The following is a 25915-nucleotide window of genomic DNA, read 5'->3' as shown; positions in this document are numbered from 1 at the left end:
GAAGGGCCAGAACTGTTGAGGAAGATGGAAAAGGGGGAAGTAGATAAAGATAAAGACTGCCAAGCAAGATGGACACTTGGAGAGTAGGAATCTTTCTGTCAAGCAATTATCTCGGTTTTAGTTTGGTTTTTGTCTTTTTCCAGCGGAGTATGGAAATATTTGTTCATCCAGACAAAGGCAACATATTAATGTCCTTATTCCCCCCCATCTACCTTATATAATTAACAGGAGAGAGAATCTCAAGTTGTTATTAACATTTCTCAGTATAAGAGTAGAGGGATGACTGGAGTTCATTGCAAATTGTCTTTTGGCATTTTCCATTTCATTGCAAAGATTCAACATTTTAAAAAGAATGACAAGTACTATTCTAAAATGTGGAAAGTCAGTTTTTTAAAACTATTACCTTTTACTTGTACCCTATATCTTTAACATGATCAGAACAAAATACATTCAAAACTGAGAAACATTGCTAAGGCTCAATTATTTAGCTCAAGTATTTGCAATGCACTTTTAAAGGATGTATACTATTCTTTTGTATGGTGGCAAACTAAGTTTTAAATCCATCTTCATTGTGAGCTCTTTTATATGGAAACTCTGGATATATATTTATTCAACCTTTAAGATTCCAATTCTGTAAATATCCTTGGACAGCTTCTCATATAAAGCCATCTTATAGCTCCCAAGAAAGTTATTTGGGGGGCGGGATACATTTTGAAATGAGATCAGCAGCATCCTTGTTTGACTCCAGTATCCTTTTATACCTGACCCATTTCAAGTGCTGCAGATATGATGTAAGAGAAATGTGAAGTTATCACTGTGCTTTATACACCAGAGGCCTGAAGCAGGGTCTTTATGGAGTGATGCAATTAACCTTTTTAAAAAAAAGCATTTTCTGCATTTTTAGTAAAAGTATTCAGTAGCTTGTATTTTTACTATATAAATATTTTAAATAAACCAAACCACAAAACTATTAAAAATTTAAATCTGAAAACGGGCTTGACAATTTATATTTTGATGGTTCATTAAAGAGTATGAATGACTGTGAAGACCTCTGATTACAATGGCTCCCAAAGCTAAATACATTTTAATCAAAGTATTTAGAACAATATTCTTGACTTGTGGACTCATTTCAGAAATTGATTGTGTATGACAGATGAGTGAAACATATTAAAGATGTTTGGGAAAATCTCATGGCTGCTTTTTGTATGATGGGAACTGAAGTTTTAAGTATAGTTTCACTGTGACCTATTAAAATATAATCTCTCTGTCTTTTTCTCCTTCATCCTTTTCTTTCTCCCTCCCTCTCTTTTCCTCTTCCTCTCTTTTCCTTTTTTTCTTCCTTTTCTCCTCCCTTCTTCCTTTCCTTCCTTCCTCTTTTTTCCCTCTTTCCTTCCCCCTCTTCCCAGGAGCAAGGACCAAATGGATACACCACTGCTCTTGCTTATTTTTCTACATCTCGACTCAGTGAACTACTTAACATATTCTGTCAGTTGTGTCTCACTATTCATGACCCGATTTGGGGTTTTCTTGGCAAAGATACTGAGTGACTTGCCATTTCCTTCTCTAGTTTATTTTAGAAATAAGGAAACTGAGGTAAGTGGGGTTAAATGACTTGCCCAGGGTCATCCTACAAGGAAGTATTTGAGATTGACCAGGAACCCTGGTGATCTTCCCATTCCATTTGATCTTTTTTCCCCTAGTAGACCATGCTTTGCCTCATTTCTTACCTAGCCTTAAATCACTGAATGGGTGTTTCATCAGATAAACTGAGACCTGGGAAAGACTTTAGCTTCAAAAGACCAAAGTTTCCCATTGCATCCAGGGCCATCTTTGGTCAACCCGATCTATGTTGCCACTGGTCTCCAATGTCCAATTACTCTGGAGGAGAGAGTGAGGCTGATGACTTTGCACAGTTCAGCCTCACTTAAATCCAATTCACTTGCAGTCAAAACATCACCCTCATGATGTCATTGGTCCTCTTCAAGAATGAAGGACAAACCATAACAAACAGCTGAGACCAGATTTGAACTAACAAAGATGCCAAACAACACTGCGCATGATGGCACCACCTTGTTGTTCCACTTAACTCTTAAGACGCCATCAGATCTGATTTCTTCACAAGTTGGTCTGGAGATAGCATATTCTTCTACTGGAGTTTTCCAAAGATTGTTTTCTCTGATTCCCATACTTCAAAATTCTTTGCCTCAAGTCTCTTTCCACCCCTGTCCAATGTCATTCCTCCCTTACCTAAACCCATCCCAGCTCAATAAATTGTAGTGTCAAACAAGAAATCCTCTTTGGCTTTCAAATCTCTCCATACTTTGACCCCTTCCATCTTTCTACTATGCACCCGTACTCTTTGATCCAGTGATTTTTTTTCATTCAAGATTCTGTCTTCCAGCTGAGGTTGTTCCCCATGTCTACGACTCACTTCTACTGCAGTTCCATCTCAGGCTTTCCTGCAAATGGCAACTAAACTACCTTCTATAAGATGTCTTTTCCAATCCCCTTTAATCCTAGTGCCTTTCCTTTGATGATTCTCTCCAATTTGCTTGCATGATGTCTCCCTGATTAGATCCTTACATTTCACATAGTGTTTGGTACAAAGTAGGTGCTTTATAAATGATGGACAACTTGGGAATTTATAGATACTACATATTGCCTCTTATCAAATCCAAACCCCTAAGCCTGTCCCTTAAGCCTGCTTTTCAAATGGCACCTTCAAAATCATCAAATATATTTTTTATTCTCTCTTACCCGAACTGTCTGGGCTTACTATTCCTGGATTTCAACAAGAATATGATTGAAATTATGCCCAATAATGCCTTCCCTTTTCTTCATTAACTTCTTTCTTTCCCTCCTTCCAAACATTCAAAACTGACTTCCCTACTACCAGCTTCCTGGAATGGATCCTCTTCATCATGTAATCATTGTTCTTCCTCATATGATCATTCACATGTCTCTCTGAAAAATGTCTTCATGTGCTTATTCTTGGCTCTCCAGTGACTAGGCAGACCATTTGGTCCTCAAAGAATCAGTTACCGATGTAGTTTACTCTTGGTCCTAGAAAAAGTATGCATGGGAAATACTTGATGATGTCGAATGAAATGTAATTCATGCAGCTTTCCCTAATGTATTAAATTGGGGTTTTGTTCATTTCAACAAGTATTCATTAAATACCTCCTCCTTGTAGAAGCAAGGTGATAGGCTGGGGACTGGAGAGACAAAACCAGTGGAGAGTAGTCCCTACTTTGGAAACTACATTCCATTCTTTTGTTAGGGATAGAGAGACCAGGGACTGGACCTGGGATTTCTCCTATATAGGGAGGGTAGTAGAGGGATTTCCTTCAACCAAATCAGAGCTAGTCCTTTTAGGCCACATAGAATATTAGACAATTAACCTAAGGACCTAAGGAAAGAGAGAGAATTAGAGAGACAGAAAGAGATAGATAGACAATAAAACAAAATTAAAAAAAACCCACATGAAAAACTCAAAAACCTTTTAGCAAACATTCCTCTTGGGGCGGCTAGGTGGCACAGTGGACAAAGCACTGGCCCTGGAGTGAGGAGTACCTGGGTTCAAATCCAGTCTCAGACACTTAATAATTACTTAGCTGTGTGGCCCTGGGCAAGTCACTTAACCCCCTTTGCCTTGCAAAAACCTAAAAAAACAAACAAACAAAACCATTCCTCTTTCCTACTCTGACAATCCCCTTAGAATTCCCAGGTATGTCCATGCACTTGGATGGAGAAAATTGCATCTTTAGTTTAATATAATTGATTTATCTTGTAACACAGTGTGTTTTATTTTGATGCACTTAAAAAATGCAACTGTATTACTTATACAGCCTCACTATAGGATTCTAGAGCTCGAAGGGGCCATAGGCTTTACAAGACTGCCAAAGGGATCCAGGATCTCTTTCCTTAGAAGCAGACTCAGAGAACACTTTAGGTGTCTCTCAATGATCCCAGGTTGCTTTCTTTCTTGGGACTCTTAGGAAAGATTTTGAATCAACATGTGTATCTTGGGGATGTGGGGGGTGTTTAAATTAAAAATTGAACACGCTAATCCTCAGAGCTGGGGCATGAGTGAGAGGCATTTTAGTTCAAGACTATTAATAAACCCATTAATAGCATTTATTAAGCTCCTACATATATCAGGGGCTTTACTAAGTTGCTGGTGATACAAAGAAGGACAAAATCAGTCCCCACCCTCAAAGACAGCACAAAATAATGGGGGAGACATAAAACTGACTTCTAGATGGATGGCAAAATTTTGGGTGCATTTTGCCAAAGAAAGGAAGCTCTTGACCCAAAATTTCCCAATATTGCCACCAGCTCTCTCTCTGTGTGTAGGAGCTGATTTGATTCAAGAGACTTTTATTTAATTTAAACCTAAATTGCAAACCTTTCCTTATCAGCATTATTTGAATTACTCTGCCTGTGTGATTTAGGACACAATCATACTATATCTCATAACTGGAAACATTTCAAGGTCTTCTTTGTGTGTGTGTGTGTGTGTGTGTGTGTGTGTGTGTGTGTGTGTGTGTGTTTAGTAAATTAGATTTTGCTTGTCGAATCTGGAAATGGAAAAAGAAGGTGATTCTTCACAATAGTCCATAAATTCATTTTCACTGTAGACTGAGGACCCCTCACCATCAGGAATCTCTTATGATATTATTATTTCAGCTCCCTCATTTTCTGGGGAAGGAAAATGAAGCCTAAGTAAGCTTCTTAAATTGGATAAGGTGACTTGCCTAAGATCACAAAGTTAATTACTGGCAGAGCTGGGAGCTAGAACTCAGGTTTTCCTATCTCCTGCACCAGGGTTCTTTCTGCCAAATCATTAACTGCCTAAGGGGCTATCATCAAATCACTATGCACCTGAAGGGGTGGCCTTTTGATGATTATTCTGCTTAATCATCAATCTCCAACTATTGATCATCAACTCCAACCCATATCTTAAACAAATACCCCCCTCTTCCACCTATGGTCATCCAGCCTCTGGTTGAACATCTCCAGTTACAAAGAACCATCACCTCTTAAGGTAGCACTTTTGGAAGGAGTGATCACTTTAGGAAGGGAGTATGACTAGTGTCTGAGAAGGACCACTGAAGCAAGAGAAGGCTAGATCTGCCAACAGAATCCCAATTGGGCAATCCAAAGATAATAGAATATGGGTAAATCAAGAGAAGAGACGACTGGTGGTTCAGTGCTTTGGGCTAGCCATTTCTGTTAGGAAACTGAAAGGCATTTAAGTTTTCTTGTTCTGCCTATGTCATTTCTACTACTCTATTTATATTCCTGAAATTTTACTAGCATCCAATTTGGGTGTCCTTATGGGATGAAGCAGTTGGTTTCCATGTAGCTGCTGTCACTTTTATGGAGATTGGCAGTTAAGAGAAAAATTTATAGGTGGTCATTGCTGCCGCTGTTTATTCTCTGCCTCCTGTTTTTTCCTGGCTGCTTTTAAGTCTCAGCCAAAATTCCACATTCTATAAAAATCTTTCCCAGTCCTTCTTGATGCTAGTGCCTTTCATCCACTGATTAGCTCTAATTTATCCTGAATCTATCTTATCTATACATTCTCATTTGTATATTGTCTCCCTCATGGGAGTGTTAGCTTTTTATATATCCCTCACACGTAGCACTGGTCCTGTCTCCTAGAAGGTATTTCATTAATGGTTGTCAGCTTGGTTTGACTTGCTGCTTTTGTAATGTCTACTGTATTCACTGGGATTCCTTTTTTTTGTTCACTTATTTTTCAGTCGTTTCTAGTTTTTCAAAACCACGTGGGGCGGGGGGGCAGCTAGGTGGTGCAGTGGATAAAGCACAGGTCCTGGAGACAGGAGGACCTGAGTCCAAATTCGACCTCAGACACAATAATTACCTAGCTGTGTGACCTTGGGCAAATCACTTAACCCTTGCAAAGTCTTGCAAAAGAATACATTTGGGGTTTTCTTGGCAGAAACACTGGAGAGGCTTGAGATTTTTTTCCTTACATCTCATTTTAAAGATGAGGAAAATGAGGCAAACAGGATTAAGTGACTTGCCCAGGGTCACACAGTTAGTAAGTGTCAGAGGCCAGATTTGAATTTATAAGGATGAGTCTCCATTCTATCCACTTGTTACCTAGGAATTACTAGTCTGTATCAAAATGACTTTATAACATACTTTCACATTTGCAAATTCCCCAACCCACCCACCCACCCTTCTTTTTTTGTTTTTGTCACTCAAAGAAAAGACTTTGAATTTCCCTGGATAGGAATAGTTACTATGACCATACCATAAACAATATTGCAAATGTAGAATATTTCAGGTGATACTGACCAGGAAAAGTCCACATGTTGGCTGAAACTAAATAAAAGGAGTTTGAATATTAAATTAAATCTGATAGAGGAACAATATTATAAAGGATGAATTTTTCTTTAGGGAAAGCAGCTGCTGGGAGGAAGTAAGGGCCAGAAATATATGACCTTGTAGACCAGACAGTCCTTCTTCTTATCATTGTCTTGCATCTACTGAGAATGCTTGTACTTCCCTGAAAATGGAATCTATCCTCTATATTAACCAGTCATAGTGAGGAAACAAGCAAGATTAACCATTATGGTTCTATTCCCTAATGATTTTATATTTTCTTTGGTTCCCCACTTCTTGCCCCATACCCAACTATTTTCCTGAAGTCAGGTCCTTCTGAGTCCTGAACAATTCTCCCCATTCTGAGATTGAACTTTTTGGGGTTTTTTTAGGTTTTTGCAAAGCAATGGGGTTAAGTGGCTTGCCCAAGGTCACACAGCTAGGTAATTATTAAATGTCTGAGGTCGGATTTGAACTCAGGTACTCCTGACTCCAAGGCCGGTGCTCTATCCACTGTGCCACCTAGTTGCCCCAGAGATTGAGCTTCAATAGAAACATTTAGTGATAATTTTATTGATCTCTATGTTTACTTAGACTATTACAGAATCCTCTGGTTGTCAGAGAAAAAGGAATTCTAAAATACTCTATAAAACTATATTTCTATTATATAAAAACTATTGCCTAAATGAAAATGAAATTTTTTTTGCTATTGGTTAAAAGTAAAATGGTTTATAATAAGACATAGCTAGAAGCTACCTGAAATACCTATGAGAGAAGAAGTGGTACAATGAGAATAAAAAAACTGGCTGTCTTCAGGCTGAGTCATTGTTGGGATCATATCAGTTCATTGAACTGGCAGGCCTATTAATCAAGGATACTAGAATATAGCCGATTGCAAAAGAAAGGCTGGAGTAGCTGAATATTCATGGCAGAGTTAAAAATAGTCATTATAAAATCTCCAAAGCCCTCTTATCTTTGAAAAAAGAGGCCTAAGTGGAGTCTGTGAATAGAATTTCCAAATCAAAGTTTCCAATAAAGTAGAGAATTGAGGAAAGAATGAATGTATTATCATTTAAATATGCAAATAAGGACCATAATTTTTACCTGATCCTAATTTTCTTTTTTAAAAATCATATACAATGAAAACTATTATGGATGTTATCCTTTGTAGTTTTGCACATGAGACTTTTAAAATACTCTAGGGAAGTTTCTGATTTTTACAATTTCAAGCGATTGTTTTTTTAATTATATTTGTATGTCTGTGCCCATCAAAATTCTTTGTAAAAAAAGTGTACGCAACTTATACAAAACAGAAAATCATATCACTTAAGCCTGCTATAGTGATTAAACATACTGGTTGTGAAAGCCATTTTAGTATGGACATCCAAAGTCAATCACCCATAGTCCTTTACATTCTTTTTCATTGTTTATCCTTGGACCATTCCTTCAAAGCTATTCCTAAAACCTAACTGCTGTAATTCATATTGATTTGGGCTGTAGCGATACTGACTCTTTGTTCTATATTCATTTTCCATAATATAATTTGAATGATAATTTTGCATGAAATAAATCCTCTGGAAATTATTTGATATAAATTCACTTTTGTGCTTATGTGTTTTCGGCCATCCAATAATTATTGCAGCGCACTGTGATATAGTATGCGTTTTTAATAGTGTCTTCATTCATTGAGCGCCTCTAGAATCACCTCTACTTCCATTACGAGACTGAAATGAGAATGTAAAAAAGCTCTTTGAAAAATGGAAAGCAGTAATTCTTGCCTTCTCAGTGGGTGGGGGAAGGGGACAGCTGGAACTGAAAAGAACAGAAGATCAGATTTAAATAAAAAGAAAATCAGAAAACATTATACAAATGTGATATATTATTGTTATTCCCATTATTATTAAGCAGAGTTATGGGCTACAGGCAATCTCATTATAAAGAAGCCTTTGATATAGATTAGCTTCAAGCCGTACACAAAGAATTAATTTACTGAAAGGGAATTTTTCCATAATCTGTCACCTCTACGATGGTCCCGTGCCAAGGACTCAGAACAACAGCATAGATTAATAGGTTTCAGGGTTCCCGAGTTCCATTTCATTCATTTTTCTTGGAGGCTAGAAAGTTAATATTATGCTCACTTAGAATTCTTACAAATTCTAGTAAATTAGTTATTTTTAATAAAGCTACTCAATGAGAATTCTTTAGAAAAATCTATCTTGCAAGTTTAACACCCAAATTTTACCCCTTACTTTCCTCATCTGTGCCAACTTGGGGCGATGACTTGACCTCTAGCATTCAGTTTCCTCATGTGTAAAATGAGGAGATTAGAGGAGATTTCCAGCTCTAGAATCTATGATCCTGTGATTTTACCCATCACAGAAACTTTCCTTTAATTGTAGCAAAAATTTAATTTAAAGATTTCTTATTAGGTTCTGATTCAAGCCAAAGAATCAATTTGCGAAGGAGACGTTCAGTACAGAGCCACCACTCATGACTAGCTTAATTAATGGTTTCATTGAGTCACCGGTCAAAGCTTCTTTAGAAACAGATTCCTTGCAAAGAAAAATATTTAATTAAATTAACAAGCAGTAAATTGATTCCAGAACAAGATGCCCATAGTACATGTGGGTTGTTTGCTACTTATATGCTCCCAAGCCTCTTAATTGGCTAATTCATTACATGTAGTGCAGTTGATTAGTTATTTCATGAAGAGGATAAAGGGCTAAGAGTCAACTGAAATCAGGCCTGTTCCTTTGTAGAACATAATGAAGCCTGGGTTTCGGAAATCTTTTCCTTCTTGCTATTATACTTATTCTTCACTAGATGGTACTATGGATCAACCCAAGAGAAGAGAACCAATGACTGCAGTCAAGTTGGCATAGATTCCTAGAATTTTAAAAACTTGGTAATTAGCTAGACCAGTCCCTTCATTTTATAATAGCTCAAATTTAATTATATAGCTCGCAAGTTTTGCAAAGCACTTTATGCACATTATCTCATTTGATGTTAATTTTTTTTGGATGAAACCAAAGTTTATAGCAATGAAGGGACTTGCGTGAGATCACATGGGCCTTAAATCAGACCCTTGACCTTGGCTTTCCAGCCTACTGTTCTTTCTGCTACAACGCATTCCAAACTTAGGGAATTTCTAAATGGTGATACATCAAGCTGTTTTATAAAACAATCTCATGAAATTAAAGGAGATTTTAGGCAGCCTTGAGTGAGTTGGGCCAGTTTCTCACAGCCACCATTGTTGGCTTCTCTTGGTGTGCTGATCTAGCTATGTCAGTTTTTGAATCTTCCTTTGACTATAACTTTCCTCTCCCTCTCGTTGATATCCCATTTTTTCTGCTTCTCTTGATTTTTTTTTTGTTATTGCCCTAAGGGTTTGTGTATATATAGGCCACTGCACCTAATATATATATATATATATATATATATATATATATATATATATATATATATATATAGTCATGTGACCTAGTTACTTAACCCTATTGTTTTGCAAAAACCAATTAAAAAAAGAAAGAGAAAAGAACTACTCTGCAATGAATCTTCACCAGAAGTGGAGAATTTTTTCATGATATGAGTGATATCCCTTAATATGTTTGTTTTTGTCAGTTTCAGTTTTTCTCTTTGCTTCAAATGATCTCCAAATTCAAATGTGACTTGTGTGAGTTTTACAGTATCTTGCTTTTAGGGGGAAACAAATTGCTCCAGCATCACAGGAGCCTGTCTTGGCGAAGTGACAAGAATTAATTTAATGTAGACCAGTGGGAGAAGCACCAGCAGCTATGACAACCACTCTCTTTTCTACAACATTCAGCATTTCCTTGAATTTTTCCAATCTAATCATTTGCCCAGACTGCTATCACCTCATTTATAGGAACTGACAAATGATAGTCTGAAGTTGGATAACTTGCAGATGCAGAAGGAAAGAAGTGAAAATGATGCAGAATGACGAAAAATAGTATATTTACCATGTAATTCCATTTAGATGACTAATTTTCTAAACTTTAATCTGTTTTATAGCTATTTCCCAACAATGAATAGAGGAACTTTGGATGTTGGCCAAATTGCTACTAAAGATTATTGTTGTGTTCCAGTTATTAGAACAAAACTAGCCTTAGAATCAGGAGGATCTGAGTTCTAATCCAGCCTCAGACTTACTACCTGTGTGTCCCTGAGCAAGTCACTTAACCCCAATTGCCTCCAAAATAAAAAAAAGACACATAAAAGATATTGTTGGTACAATCTTTTTAGACACTGACTTCCCATATTCAGTGATTTTGTCAAACTAAGCATCACTTTGTTCCTCACAAAAGAACCCCTCACTCCCCCTCCTTGCCTTTGAGTTGGACATTTCTTTTTGTTGGAATGTACTTCCTTCCCTTCTCTTTGTTTAAGATGCAGCTCAAGCACCAAATTCTCCTTGAAGCTTTTCCTGATGTCCTCAACTGCTAGAGCCCTTTCTCTCTCTGAAACTAGGGATATTTAATTATTTTGTTTTATTATATTTGTTCACAATAACATAATTAATATTAATATAATGTTATAGCTATTATAATGTAATTAATATTACAGGTAATATTGTACATATTAAATATAATGTTATTATAATGTATTATAAATATTATGACTATATTTGTGCTATACATATATATCTTTTATATGTATTTATTGCCTCACTCAGGGCAGTTAGACGGTGCAGTAGGTAAAATGCTGACCTTGAAGACTGGAGGACTTGAGTTCAAATCCAGTCTCAGACACTCACTAGCTGGATGATCTTGGACAAGTCATTTAATCCTGATTGCCTCCCATCTAGGGTCATCTCTAGTCATGGCGATCCATATCTGGCCATTGAATCCAGATGGCTCTGGAGGAGAAAGTGAGGCTGGTGACTTAGCACAGCCTCCCTTCAATCAAATTCAATTCACAGGTGTGTCATGCCATCACCTCCCTGGTGTCATGGTCTTCTTCAAGTACGAAGGACAAAGATGTGTCTCACTCATTAGAATCTGACTTCCTTGAATAATCGTTCCACTCTTTGTACTTGTATGCCCACTGAGCCTGGCAAATAGTAGCTTGATAAATGCTTGAGGATTGATTATTATTATATGACCTGCATCATTGGCCCTGCTTTAGAATCATGTGGGCAAACTGCACAATACTGTCCCTGATGACCAGGTAAGCCTGGGTTTGTAGCAGCTCCCATCTGGGAGATAATCTCCCACATCCCCCAACTTCTGAAATAGTTAATTGTCCTTAATAACTCTGTAAGCTTCCTTATGTGACTCTCAGAAAGCAAATCATTCAGGCTTCCTAAACTGTTGTAAGAGATTCCTATTGATCATTATCAAAACAGCCTTTCAGAGAGGAGATGAAGAAGAGGGAAGAGGAATAATATAATATAAGCTATTTCATATTTGGTGTTTTTATTTTTATTTATTTAAGGCAATGGAGTTAAGTGACTTGCCCAAGGTCACACAGCTAGGCAATTATGAAGTGTCTGAGGCTGGATTTGAACTCAGGTTCTCCTGACTCCAGAGCCGGTGCTCTATCCATTGTGCCATCTAACTGCCCCTGCTATTTCATATGTGGGATTGGAGACAAGGAACAAATACTTAAAGTTGGAAAAATAGTGAATCGATGTTATTCATTTTAGTGAAACAAATATCTTCAAAGGAAATTTTTGGGAAAAAGCTATGTGGGGGTCATTTATAATTAGGTCTCACATGATCATAGATTTAGAGTGACTAAAAGAGACCTTAGAGGTCATCTAAGCTCCATTATTTTCCACATGAGAAAACTAATGTTCAGAGAGGCTTTAGGGCTTTGTCCACATTGTAACACAACGGGATTTGGATCCAGATCTTTTGACTTTAGACACCATGTTCTTTTCCACTGAGCCATAACTGGCAATTATTTGCCACTTAAGGTATACATAGTAATTTCCTTCTATTATCTCGTTTGAGCCTTACGAGAACCTTGTGAGATGCTATTGTCGTCTGCATTTTATACATGAAGAAACAGGCTAGAAGAGATTAAAGGATTTGTCCAACATCACATGAGTCTAAAGTAAGACTGGAACAGGTAGATGGTGCTAGACCTAGAGTCAGCAAGCTCTGAGTTCAAATTCAGCCTCAGACACTTATTAACTCTGCCATCCTATCCAAGTCACTTAACCTTCCCCTGCCTCAGTTTCCTCGTATGTAAAATGGAAATAATAAAAAAATAATAATAATGCCTACTTCCCAAGGGTTGTTGTGAGAACCAAATTAGGTTATATTTGTAAAGATCTTTGTAAACCTCCTAACATTAGGTAACATTTATATAGGCACTATGCTGTTTCCCAAATATTATCTTATATAATTATTAATAACAATGATTATTATTTTTTTAATTTTTTTTAGTTTTTACAAGGCAATGGGGTTAAGTGGCTTGCCCAAAGCCACAGAGCTAGGTAATATTTAAGTGTCTGAGGCCGGATTTGAACTCAGGTACTCCTGACTCCAGGGCCGGTGCTCTATCCACTTCGCCACCTAGCCACCCCCAATTGTTATTATTTCTGACTCCAAGGCCAAAAATTCTATTTATTATACTACTTAACTGCCACCACCATCTCTATTTTTTACTACTGATTAAAGGTAAGAAAGCCTCAAGCTGATGGTGACATTCTAACTTCATCACTGGGTTCTCTGATGTAAAACAATTTCTGTCTTTCCTTAAGTCATGGGGCTAAGATATAAATTCATGCATCACATCTGTGGATGACTCAGAACTGGGAAGGATAAAAAGCTAATTCATCTAATTTGCTGGATGATAAAAGCAGAATCCAAAACAATTTTGACAGGCTAGAAGGATGGGAAAAATATAGTATGATAATATTTAATAGTAATAAATGTGGAGTCAGACACTCAGGTTTTAAATCTAAATGAGGAAAGAATAAGAGAAGGTACAGTTGGAAAACAGTTTGTATAAAAAAAGCCCCCCAGGGTTTTTAGTTACCTGGAATCTCAGTATGAGTCAGTGAGCTATGTCAGCAAATTAAAATAAAAAAGAAAGCACAAAGGAAAAAAAAAGAATATGATCATAAATAGCTTGGTATAGAGAGCCGCCTTTGGAACCAGAAGATCTAGGTTCAAGGCTTGACTCTGATTGTGCTGGCAGTGTGACTAGTGACACAGTGGCTAGAGCACCAGCTCTAGAGTCAGGAAGACTTGAATTCAAATATGGTTTCAGACACTTGACTCTTACTAACTGCATGACCTTGGGCAAGTCACTTATCCCTGATCGCCTCACATCCAGGGCCATCTCCAGCCATCCTGATTCATATCTGGTCACTGGACCTAGATGACTCTGGAGGAGAAATCGAGACTGGTGACTTAGCACAGCATCCCCTCACTCAAATCTAATTCACGTGCTTGTCATCACGTCATCTCTCTGATGGCATTGTCTTCTTTAGGAATCAAGGACAACCCCCCTCCCCCAAAAAACCCTGGGCAGTTCATTTAACTTCTACTCTCCAGACAAGGGGTATCAAATTCAAGCTTAAAAAAAGGCTACTAACCCCTACATAAGGATTCCTGTGTGTGGTATAGACTTAAGGGAAAGTAGGTGGCACAGTGGACAGACAGAGCACCAACCCTGGAGTCAGGAGAAACTGAGTTCAATTTTTTTTTTCAGTTCAATTAGAGGATCTCTGACCTCTTTTTGAACTCTGATATTTTTTTAAATATTATTTTATTTTTTCCCCAGTTACTTGTAAAGACAGTTTTAACATTTATCTTAAAAAAAATACTTGAATTCTAAATTTTCTTTCTCCCTCCTTCCCCTTCCCCTTCCTGAGGCAGTAAGCAATTTGCTGTAAGTTATACATGTTCAACCATGCAAAACATAATACCATATTAGTCATATTGTGAAAGGAGATACAGACCTAAAGGTGAGGAAAAACCTCCACTAAAAAAATTCAGAAAGTGAAAAATAGTATGCACTGGATGTGAATTCTGTTTTTTTTTTTTATCATGAGTTATTGTGAACCATTGTATTGCTGAGAATAGCTAAGCCATTCACAGTTGGTTATCTTACAATATTGCTGCTGCTCACTTCACTTTGCATCCGTTCTTATAAGTTCTCCCACGTTTTTCTAAAATCGACATGCTCATCATTTCTTATAGAACAGGAGTATTCCATCACAAAAGTCATTCCCCAGTTGAAGAGCATCCCCTCAATTTCCAGTTCTTTGCCACCACAAAAAGAGCTGCTGTAATATTTTTGAATAAACTGGTCCTTTTCCTTTTCCTTTGATTTCTTTGGGATACAGACCTAACGATGGTATTACTAAGTCAAAGGGTAGGAACAGTTTTCTAGCCCTTTAACTATATGAATTCTGCTATTCTAAGACTATCAACATTGTTTTCAAGATCATTCTAAGACCATAAATGGTTTATATTAAAAAATTTATTTTTTAAGTAGCAAAGTGGATAGAGCTCCAGGTTTGGAGGAAGGAAGGAAGGAAGGAAGGAAGGAAGAAAGGAAGGAAGGAAGGAAGGATGGAAGGAAGGAAAGAAGGAAGGAAGAAGGAAGGAAGACATGAGGTCAAATCTGTCCACAGACACTAGCTACGTAATATTGAGCATGTCCCTTAACTTTGGTCTATCTCTGTTTGCTGGATGATAACTATAAAGTGGGGAATGATAATACTTAATTTCCAGGGTTGTTGTGAGCATTAAAGAACCTATTTGTAAAGTGCTTAGCACAGCACATTCTAAGTGCTTAATAAGAAAAAAATAAAAACCATTTCCTTCCTTTCTACTTAATAGTCTCAGTCTGAAAACAGAATTTGTTCTAATTTTGGAAGGGAATATTGTCGGCTTGTGTTTTCATAAAAACTCAATATAAGTTTATAGTAAGTCTCAGTTGGGGGCAAACACTTTACTGCTTTGATACATGTACCATTGAAATTAGTTGGAGATTTCAATTAAAGTGTTTTTACTTAAATCACATCTCAAGGAGGGGAGGCTAGCAAAAACAAGTGTCTGGAATAGATCCCTAGGGGTAGAAAATAATTGCTCCGTATGCAGAAAATCTGGCTAAATGGTATTTAATTATAAACCTGGGAATGAAGAAGTGACTTAATACTTGAGAATGGACTGGAGCAATTGTCAAGAGACCCTCATTTTTAATGTAAGCTACATTAAAGAGAAAGCTCATTGAGGTGGCCATTCTTACAGGGTTTATGTTGATATTTCTTTTCTTTTAAATTTGGGGTAAACCATTGTCTGAGAAAATAGGGGCATCATGGATCAGGTCTCTTGAATATTAGGCATATAAGCAACAAAGGAAGGAAGTAGAAAGCATGATTTCTTGATGTTGGCCATATCAGTGTACTGAGATTTCCTTAGCAGAGAGATCAGTGTCCTTACAGGGACAGGAATTCAAAGGATAATCATAATAAATCCATTTATTGAGCTTATTTTACACATACTTTAGAAAGAAATGTTGAACTAAATGTCAAGAAGTCAAACTAGATGGGATAAGCTCTTTGCTAGGCTCTGTGGTGTAATGGGAAGAAGAAAGGATTAGATCTAAGATATGGCTCTTATCCTCAAAAGCTGGGTGACCTTGGGCAACTTCTTTTACATTTCTGGGCATCAGCTTTCACATTCATAAAGTGATATTTGAGATGTTAATTTTTGTTATGAGAAAAGTTCCTTATAATGGTGCTTAGGTAGTGTTTCAAGGTGTATTGATAATAATGGAATGATTGCCTGAATAAATATATAAACAAGCAAATAAATAGAACAATCTTGCTCACTTGGGCAAGTCACTTAACTTTTGAGTTTCCACATCTGTAAAAGGAGAGACTTGTCAGCATAGATTAATGTAGTGGTTCTCAATACCTTTTGTTCCTCAAACTCCTTTCAAAAATAAAAATGGGTTGTGAACTGGTGATTTAGTATGCTACTTAAAATATTCTTTGTGGTTATTACTGTTGAAAGAACCATTAAAGAATTTTTACTACAAATCATTTAGGCTAGTATAGAGAACCCCACAAAGAGTTCGTGATCACTAAATGGAAGCCACTGGGATAGTTGATAGAGCTGTTTTTGAAACCAGGAAGACCTAAGTTCAAGTCTTGTCTCTCTTGCTTATTGATTGTGTGACTCTCGACAAGTCATCTACTCTCTCAAGTACTCTAGTCATTACTAAGATTATAAGTTGCAGAGAAGATACAGCTCTCTATTAGTGGATGGATGTGCCTCCTATCCCAGTCTCTATCAAAATCCTTTCTGGCTATAAAATCAGCAATCTTATGAATGACAATTCTATATACTATTATTTTCAAAGTGCTTTCCTAATAACAACTCTGTGAGTTAGGCTATGCAACTAATATTATGACCATTCTGCAGTTGAGGAGACTGAGTCATTGGTAGGAGACTTGCCCATTGTTAAATCAGTGTCAGAGCTAAGATTTTGGCTCAGGTTCCTATACTCCAAATTCTGAGAACTAGACAAATGTAATAATTATGCATTAAATCTCATTTTTTGGATTCACTTTCCTTTTTATTTTTGTTGGGCTAGTAAATTGTTCCTTTTTAGCCTGTGAAAAAACTCAGCCTCTCAAGGACTCTTCATTTGCTTTCCCATAGAATGGACTGCAAAGATCAGAAAAACCACATAAAATGGAAGAGCATACAAAATTTGTCAGTGCATGAATTCTCCAGCTGTGGATGAAGACTTCAGTAGTGTTGTCTGGCATCCTGTTACTGGTAGTCTCCTCTCCTCCAAAACAGAAGAGGGAGTGGGAGGAAGAGGTTTATTAATTCATTCGGATCCTTTGAAATCTCAGGTGTTGTCTGGCAATTCCAATGTGTACTTTGCTTAGTACAGAAGAAACATGGAAGTTGGGGTGGGGAGAGAAGAAAAAGTATAACTCATTCAGAAATATTTGGAAAAATTTCCATGAGTTTCCTGTAAATTTTTTTCTCTCCATAAACAATGGGGAAAATCCTTTAAATCTTATTGTTAAATTTGAAAAAAATCTAACGTTTGTAGCACTCTTCTGTGTTTATTCTCATTTTAGGGGTATGTATTTCCTCCTCCAAAGTCCAAAGTTTTCTTTACTATTACAGAAAATTCTAGAAATCCTTCAAAAGGTTCAACTCCATTTAAATTTGAGAATTAGAATTCATGTTCACAAAGACCAGTTTGAAAAAAGTTTGAAAAGATCATGAATTTTAGATGTTTGGAAAGGTTTCCAATCACTATGCATCCTTAAAAACTATTTTAACATAATGATACAAGAGGTAATGAGAAAGGAGGATTTTTTAGAACATATCGATTTGTCTGTTTCCATGAAGCTGTCATGTTTGTTTCTATTGTTCTTGCTGTTTTTCATTCCTTCCCAAAGAAGACCGAAGTAATCAGGGAGGTGATGTCTTGACTTGCCTGTGAGTTATATTTAAGTGAGGCAGAGCTGTTCAAAGTCAGCCTCTCTAGGGAATAAATTGATGAGTACATCCCATTACTATTCCAAATGAAGCCCTTCTTCTGCAATTATCCGGAAGGGACAAATTATTTATTATTATTTTGATGAGTTCTTGGAATGGACAGCTTTCAGTGGATAAAAGGCTTTCAGTCACTGGCAACAGGACTGAGAATTAAACTAATTAGTGAACCTGAAGGTATAAATCTCCATGGTTTGTTATTATCCTTATTATTAATAATTAACCCAGGTTATTCCAAAGATTGTTTGGAATACCAAAAAAAATTACTGTTTTGTTCTAAACAGGGAAATGTTGCAAAGACTCTAGAATTTTGATTCTCTTGATAGACTCTATTATTACCCTAGAAATTCTTAGTCCCATTTTTTTTTAGGTTTTTTTTTTTCTGGCAAGGCAAATGGGGTTAAGTGGCTTGCCCAAGGCCACACAGCTAGGTAATTATTAAGGTGTTCTATCCACTGTGCCACCTAGCCTCCACTCAGTCCCACATTTTTAATCCTGCAAGAATATTTTCTCCGTTTCCCAACAAAACAGAATGTTAAGCTAAATGCTTTTGGGCAAGTCTTCATTTTTTTTTCTCAGAGATGTTGGGCAACCCTTGATAAAAATAGGAAAAATCTTTACAGTTCCAATGCCTCATTGCTTGAAGGAATCATAGGTGGAAAGTCTTGGCTTGCTGTGAATCATTTAATTAAAAGTAATACATTCATACTTAATGTGGCTCTTGGAACAATAGAGACAGTTTAGGAGTCTACACACAGCAATGAGAAATGGATTCTTAAGTATCTTAATTCTGGGTCTGAAATGGAGCCATTCTGTGTGGGTGGGCATGGTTAGTCATGGAAAGTCATTCTCTCCTTTCTCCTAGCTTTATGCTATGAAAAACAAAGAATAACAAAAACATTTCAAGGTTTTTTTCCTGAGGGCATTATGAAAAATGAATGAAGGAATCCTTACCAGCATAGAATAAAAATCACTAGGAGCAGTTTCAAAAACTTAGGGAGATTTTAAGGTATGATAATATAATTGACAATAAAAAAGGGGGGTGCTGTTGGTTGGCACAGTGAATAGAGCCACACACACCCTGGAGTCAGGAGCACCTGAGTTCAAATTTGACCTCAGACACTAGCTATGTGATCTTGGGCAAGTCACTTAACCCTATTGCTGTGCCTCCCCCCACCCCAATATGAGTGACTAGCATACATTAGGTTTCTATATGAAAAAATACTTTCATTTAGCAAAAACAAAAACACCAAGATCTGAGTACTATTAAATGTGTTTACTTAGAGAGTGTCTTTGGGAATCTGGGTTTAAATCTGAAAGGAAGAGACCCCAAACATATTTGAGAAAGCTGTCGATTTGGAGTCTCTTAGGAGATTCAAGATGTGGATTTGAGTTGTAAGTCTGTCTCTTACTAATTGGGTGGCACTGGACAAATCATGTGATCTGAGACTCAGTTTCCCCATCTGTGAAAATGAGGACAACAATGCTTGAACTTCTTGCTTCCCTGGTTATTATGAGATTCATATAAGACACTGCATTTAAAGATTTCTATAAATCTGAAACACTAAAATATCAGTTATTAAAACTATTTTTGCATGTAAAAATTTAATTAAAATGTTATTAATATTATTATAACATATGAAGAATTAATTTTGTCTATTCTATAGCAAAGCAAAGTGAAAGCCTATCCAATTCTCGATTATCCAGAGATAGGACTTAGTTGACCAAGGTTCAAATCCCAGTTCTGATATTTCAGTTAGCCAGACTAAGATTAAATGCTTGCTAAATTAAATGGCACTGTGTAAAGTGTGGGTAGTACCATGGCTAAGGGTTACAATAAAAACACATTTTTAGGTAGCAAAAGAGGACAATACTTGGCCTTGAGTCAAGTCAGGACTTGAGTTCAAATTTAACCTTGGAACCTTCCTGGATGAAGTCACTTAACTTTGGATTCCTCATCTGTAAAATGAGGTGAATGGTAATAGAATCTCTCTCCCAGGATTGTTGTGAGAATCAAATGAAAAAATACATATAAAAAGGCTTTGCAAACCTCACAATGATACAAATATGCTAAAATATATCAATAAGACAAAACTACAGTCCCTGCTGAAAAAACTCATAGTCCAACAGGTGAAAAAAAGAGGCTCCTACAGTTTGGCTAATAAAAGACAAAGTTAAGATAAATGGCCTATGTTTATTTGCTTAGGACCATAGCAAGGAAAGCCTCTTCCTGGGGGTGGGGGTGGGGTGTCATGCTGTATATCTGACAATGGCATAGTCAGAGGGTGAGGTCTTCAGTAGTTAGGCCTCTCCTTCCTCTTGACTTCAAGCTTATCAGTTATGGTAAAAGGTATGGAGTAGATCTCTTCTTGATGTTAAATATATATATTTTGGGGACATCATGCCCTGATATGAAGATCAATTGGATTTGAATGAGGGGGGCTCTGCTCAATCAGCAGCCTCACTTTCTACCAGACATCAGAATGACTGGAGCTGACCCTGGATGTGAGACAATCAGGATTCAGTGACTTGCCCAGGGTCACACAGCTAGTAAGTCTCAAATGTCAAAGGTCAGATTTGAACACAAGTCCTCTGGACTCAAAGGCCAATGCTCTCTCCTCTGTACCACCCAGGTGATCCCTGGTATAGCCTTCAAGAACCCCTGGGAACCTTATCTCCAGGGTGAATATTGAAGTGGGGCTTAAATGGAATAAGTGGATTATAAGAGATTGAATTTGCAATCACAAAGGGACCTGAAAATGCTCCACCCCGCTTTGGGCTCATTTCCTTCTTCTAATGACAAAAGAAAAACACCTTGGATAATTCAAAAGGACTAACTTTCATTAAGTACATTTTCCCAAAACCCAATACCTGGCACCAGGAGGAAATTGTACCTATTGGAATGTTGCTTGAGTAATTATCCAATTCACCAAATTTTCAATCTGCTTTTCTTTATTTGAAGACACAGTCATTTAGAGAGGGAGAAGAGGGGAGGGAGGGCAGCCCACTGCTCTGTTCATGAACAGATCAGCACCATTGCACATTCAAGGCAGGAGTGGGAGAAGCTGGGAGTCTGCAAAGATTTCTGATCTGATAATGCCACCCCTGGAGATGTGGTTTTCTTTTCTAAAAGTGCCGCCTGGGTTCTAGATTCTACCATCATTGCTTAGAGAGCTACCAAGGGACTGGACCTTTCTGGCTTTTGGAATGGAGTTAAGTCTTGACTAGAGAAGTCTGATTCTAAATGGCAGATCAGATGCATGTTGGAGTCAGCGGGTAAGGAAAGAATTACCCAGTGGTCCCTGGGGAATTGCATAGCTGTGGGTGACCCACCTGATAAGACATTCTTCCTATTTAAGAAGAAAACCTGGGTAGAAAATGAATGGACTCTGGGTCTAGAGGAGACACCACTACCTGTCAGAAGCAATAGCCACTACTTACTTGTAACTGAGTGTTCCTTTATCAGATGGTTTTAAGCTCCAGATTTCCAGTATCTGAGTAGCTGGACTCTCTTGCAATCCTGAGGTCCATCAAAAGGGGATCCTTTGATGCTCAGATTATTGGCAGGACCACAGAAGAGTCCTCAGGGTTTTCTTGAGTACGCCAGTTGAATACTATCTCTCCCAGGAGGAGATCCTGAGCCCCCATGTCCTTGACGTGAGCTTGCATCATCCATAAGACTTGAGAATCTGCTGCAGTATTAACGGTGCAGGAGACAAGAGTCTGGCTCCTGCTGCAAGCTCCAAGGCTAGACGATGACACGTAAGTAAAGGAGAACAAATGGAGTTTTTGGTCTCCAAACCTTCTCTAAGTAAATCACAGAACCTGGGCTTGCCATGTATGCAGTGGGTTCAGTGGTGACCCTTACTGTGAATGGCTTGATCCTGGTGAGACGAAGAAACAGAGTGAGCGCCTCCCCCAAGGACAAAGTTGTTTCTCATGAGAAAGTCTGGGGACATAGCCATGCCCCACAGGAAGCTGTGTGCCTTCACCTCCCCACTGACAGAGGGCTTGGACATCATTGTGAAAGGAGAACCTCAGTTTCATTGCTGGCACCATCTTACAGACAGGTAAAGGGAAGGAAGAGGGTGAGGGGATGCCAGTGATATGGGCAATGGGGGGGGGGCAATTGCTATTTGAAACTCCTGGGGTTTACTTTCCCAGAAGAAAAGGAAAGGGAGATATGGTACCCATTTGAATACTTTGTTGCCGAACGGGAAAATTTCAGAATTCCCTGCATTGCAACATCAGAAGGCAAGGGGTCACGAGAGCATCTTCACGTATGTGGAGGAGGGATGGCAATTGTTCCCTTTGGTCTCAGAGAACAGAGTCAGAAGTAATGAGCAGAAGGTGCAAAGGAATCACTATATCAGGAAAACCTTTCTTATAATCAGAGTGGACCACAATGGGCTATCTTGAGGATTGGTGGGGTCCCTTTCCCTGGAGGTCTTGGAGCAGAGGCTGGGCGATGATTTGGCAGGTATGTTATTGCGGGGATGTGTTAGTTGGATTGTGTGATGGCTCAGGTCTCTTAACTCTCATATTCTATGTTTGTGGGAAACTTAGAAGATTGTATAACCCCATCTCAAGGAGACAGTGTGGCTTAGTAGATGGTGGTTGATGGCTTTAAGAGGTTTTTTTCGAACCCAGGGAGAAATAGGTTTAAATCTTTTTTGTTTATTTATTTATTTGTTTATTTGTTCATTTATTTATTTTTTTTGCAAGAAATGGGGTAAAGTGACTTGTCCAAGGTCACACAGCTAGGTCATTATTAAGTGTCTGAAGCTGGATTTGAACTCAGGTCCTCCTGACTCCAGAGCTGTTGCTCTATCTACTGTGCCACCTAGCCACCCCTAGGTTTAAATCTTACCTCTGATCCATACTAACTGTGTGACTCAGATAAGTCACTTAGACTCACTAAGCCTCAGTTTTCTCATCTATAAAATGAGGAAGTTGAACTCAATAACTTCTAAAATATTGCTAAACTTTAAAACTGTGATTCTCATTACCAAGGTATAGCATGACCATGATATAGGATGGGGGTGGTTTGGTTCTCCATCAAGTTCAAATTTTAATGAAATTTGTTTGACTTGCAAATGGCAGGCTTTTTGGAACTGGACAGACTGAAGTAATTTAGAAACTTCCACTCTGTCTGTGGAATAATTTTGCTTTTTCAAAATTCTGGGGGGAACTAGGTGGCATAGTGGATAGAGCACCAGTCCTGGAGTCAGGGGGATCTGAGTCCAAATGCAGCCTCAGACACTTAATAATGACCTAGCTGTGTGATCTTGGGCAAGTTACTTAACTGTACTGCCTTGCAAAAACAAACAAACAAACAAAAAGAGAAAATTCTGGTCAGATGATTTGATTTCCAGACAGACATAGTGCTTTTAAGAAGAAGGGTTGGTATTATGGCCTCTTCTGTCAATATGGTGAAGCCTCTTCTCAGATTATTGCTTTTAAATGCATAAAATAAAGTAAACAGAATTGCAAAGGAAACCAAAGGTTAGATGTAATTTTTTCCCCATCCAAGTGAGTTGACCTACTGAAAGCTATCCCCAGATCTGCTAATACAATTAAAAGGAAAGATTTTTTTTTTAAAAGAGATAAACAAAAACAGGAACAACTTGTATTTTGTTACTGTTTTTATTAATGATTCAAATGATTTTTTTCTGCCATTCAGTTACAAAGAATTATATCTAGGCATTGGTTCAAGAAAACTTATTTTGTGGGAACCTGCACCAAAGTGAGTATTGAATATAGGAAAATGGGGCAGCTAGGTGTTGCTGTGGATAGAGCACCCGCCCTGGAGTCAGGAGGACCTGAGTTCAAATCCGACATCAGACACTTAGCAATTACCTGGCTGTGTGGCCTTGGGACTTGCAAAAACCTAAAAAATAAAAAAAATATAGGAAATTGTTCTGTTCTGATGATAAAGAAATATCTTTTCTGCCTTACACGCTGTTATTTAGGTGTTTCTATCAGTCTACTAGTTTTCTGTCTCTCAAAAGTCATTTTATAGCACATGTGTTTATAAGGGGCTCGTTTTCACAAACACAAATGCTATACATTGTACATGCTCCAGCATAGTGAGATTTATAGCATCTATAAAAATATTCAGTAGTGAGTAGAGTGAAAACAAATGATGAAGCACAATTCTGCTGTGATTAATATACCTAAGGGATAATCTGGATTTAGATTGGTGTCTTGAAGGAAGAATTACCTAATAGGAAAAATGGAGGCTGCAGCTTCCAAGTTACCAAAATACATGTTTTTGGAGATCAATTTAAAGATTTCCTCTGTGGTAATAATATATAAATATAGTATTTTCCCTTTCCTGACTGATTATTTTGCTGATTGCTTACATTTACCAATATGGAGTTATATTTCCTGAGCACTGTTCTCTCCCTGGGGTAACTTTAACAAATACAAGATAAAAAATATATGGCCTTAACTATAAAATTGTGTATACCCTTTGACTCAGCATTACTATCACCAGGTCTGTATCCCAAAGAGATCAAAGAAAAAGGAAAATAGCCTATACATACAAAAATATTTATAGCAGCTCTTTTTGTGGTGGCAAAGACTTGGAAACTGAGGGGACACCCATCAATTGGGGAGTGGCTGAACAAGTTGTGGTATGTGATTGTGATGGAATACTATTGTGCTATTAAGAAGTGATGAACAAGGGATAGCTAGAAGTCACAGTGGATAGAGCACCGGCCCTGGAGTCAGAAGTACCTGAGTTCAAATCCGGTATCAGACACATAATAATTACCTAGTTGTGTGGCCTTGGGCAAGCCCCTTAACCCCATTTGCCTTTCAAAATCTAAAAAAAAGAAGTGATGAACAAGTCAAAAACTTACATGAGCATATACAATGGGAAATGTACTATATCTAAAGTAACAACAATGTCGTAGGATGATCAACTGTGAATGAAAAATCACTTTTCCTCAGTAATGCTGTGACCCGAGCTAGCTTTGAAGGATTTATGATAAAGAGTACTATCCTTCCCAAAGACAGAGTTAATTGTTTCTGAATTCAGAGTGAAACAATTTTTTTGTTTTTGCTGTAAGAGTAGTGATGAGCAGAATGATTTTTAGAAATACCTGGGAAGACTTAATTGAACTGATGCAAAGTGAAGTGAGTAGAATCTTGAGAACATTGTGCCAAGTTAACAGAAACATTGTACCATGATCAATTATGAATGATTTAGCTATTCATAGCAATACAATGATCCTTGAAAAGTCTTATGATGAAAAATATTATCCGCCTCTAAAGAAAGGAGTGGTGGAGTCTGTATGCAAATTGAAGTATAATTTTAAAAAAACTTTCTGATTTTTCTTGCTTATTTTGTCTGTGTTTTCTTTTTCACTGTGGCTAATATGGAAATAAGTTTCACAAGACTTCACAAGTATAGTCTATATCAAATTGCTTGCGTTCTCAAGAGATCAAAATTTTAAGAGATCAAATTTTAGAGATCAACATTTTTAAAAAGTGAATTAAAATTGTTATGTGTAATTAAAAAAAAGAATTGAAAAAAGATATATGGTTTTAAAAAACCCATGGTGACTATAAGAAAATGACTTACTTTAATGATAGCATCAGGATTCTGGGATTTGCTTAATATTCAGTGTACTGGGGGCAGCTAGGTGGCACAGTGGATAGAGCACCAGCCCTGGAATCAGGAGGACCTGAACTCAAAACTGACCTCAGACACTTAATAATTACCTAGCTATGTGACCTTTCAAAAGTCACTTAACCCCATTGCCTTAAATAAATAAAATTTTAAAAATATTCAGTGTGCTTAGCTCTTTAAAGTAATTCAAACTACAGTGGAATTTTTCTATGGGTTCTTGCATTGCTCTTCATTTCTTTGATATGGGTTCCTATGTTGCTCTATATTTCCTATACTGTCCATGGGGGAGGAGGATGCAGGGGAGGATCACAGGAGGTGTGTGGGGGGAGGAAATATAAATATCAGCTGTTTTTGCTGTTATCAATGGCCATTAATACATTAATGTGGTATTCAAGATATCTTTCATATT

The 25915-nt window shown here is 37.5% G+C and overlaps 1 protein-coding gene across 4 annotated transcripts in view; it reads left to right on the top strand.

Moving 5' to 3' along the window:
- The first annotated feature begins 22203 nt into the window (after window positions 1-22203).
- KIFC3 (kinesin family member C3) overlaps window positions 22204-25915 on the top strand; it is a 92206-nt gene continuing 88494 nt past the window's right edge. Inside the window, exon 1 of one of the 4 annotated variants that reach the window (XM_074198768.1) lies at window positions 22204-22347. In XM_074198768.1, the coding sequence (XP_074054869.1) occupies window positions 22273-22347 (75 nt within the window). In that variant the 5' untranslated portion in view covers window positions 22204-22272. The remainder of the gene's footprint in view (window positions 22348-25915) is intronic. The other 3 variants (XM_074198721.1, XM_074198731.1, XM_074198776.1) reach the window with 3 other exon arrangements.

Source organism: Macrotis lagotis, chromosome 1 (assembly GCF_037893015.1).
Source record: "Macrotis lagotis isolate mMagLag1 chromosome 1, bilby.v1.9.chrom.fasta, whole genome shotgun sequence".
NCBI lineage: Eukaryota > Metazoa > Chordata > Mammalia > Peramelemorphia > Peramelidae > Macrotis > Macrotis lagotis.
This window is presented reverse-complemented; position numbering and strand designations above follow the sequence as displayed.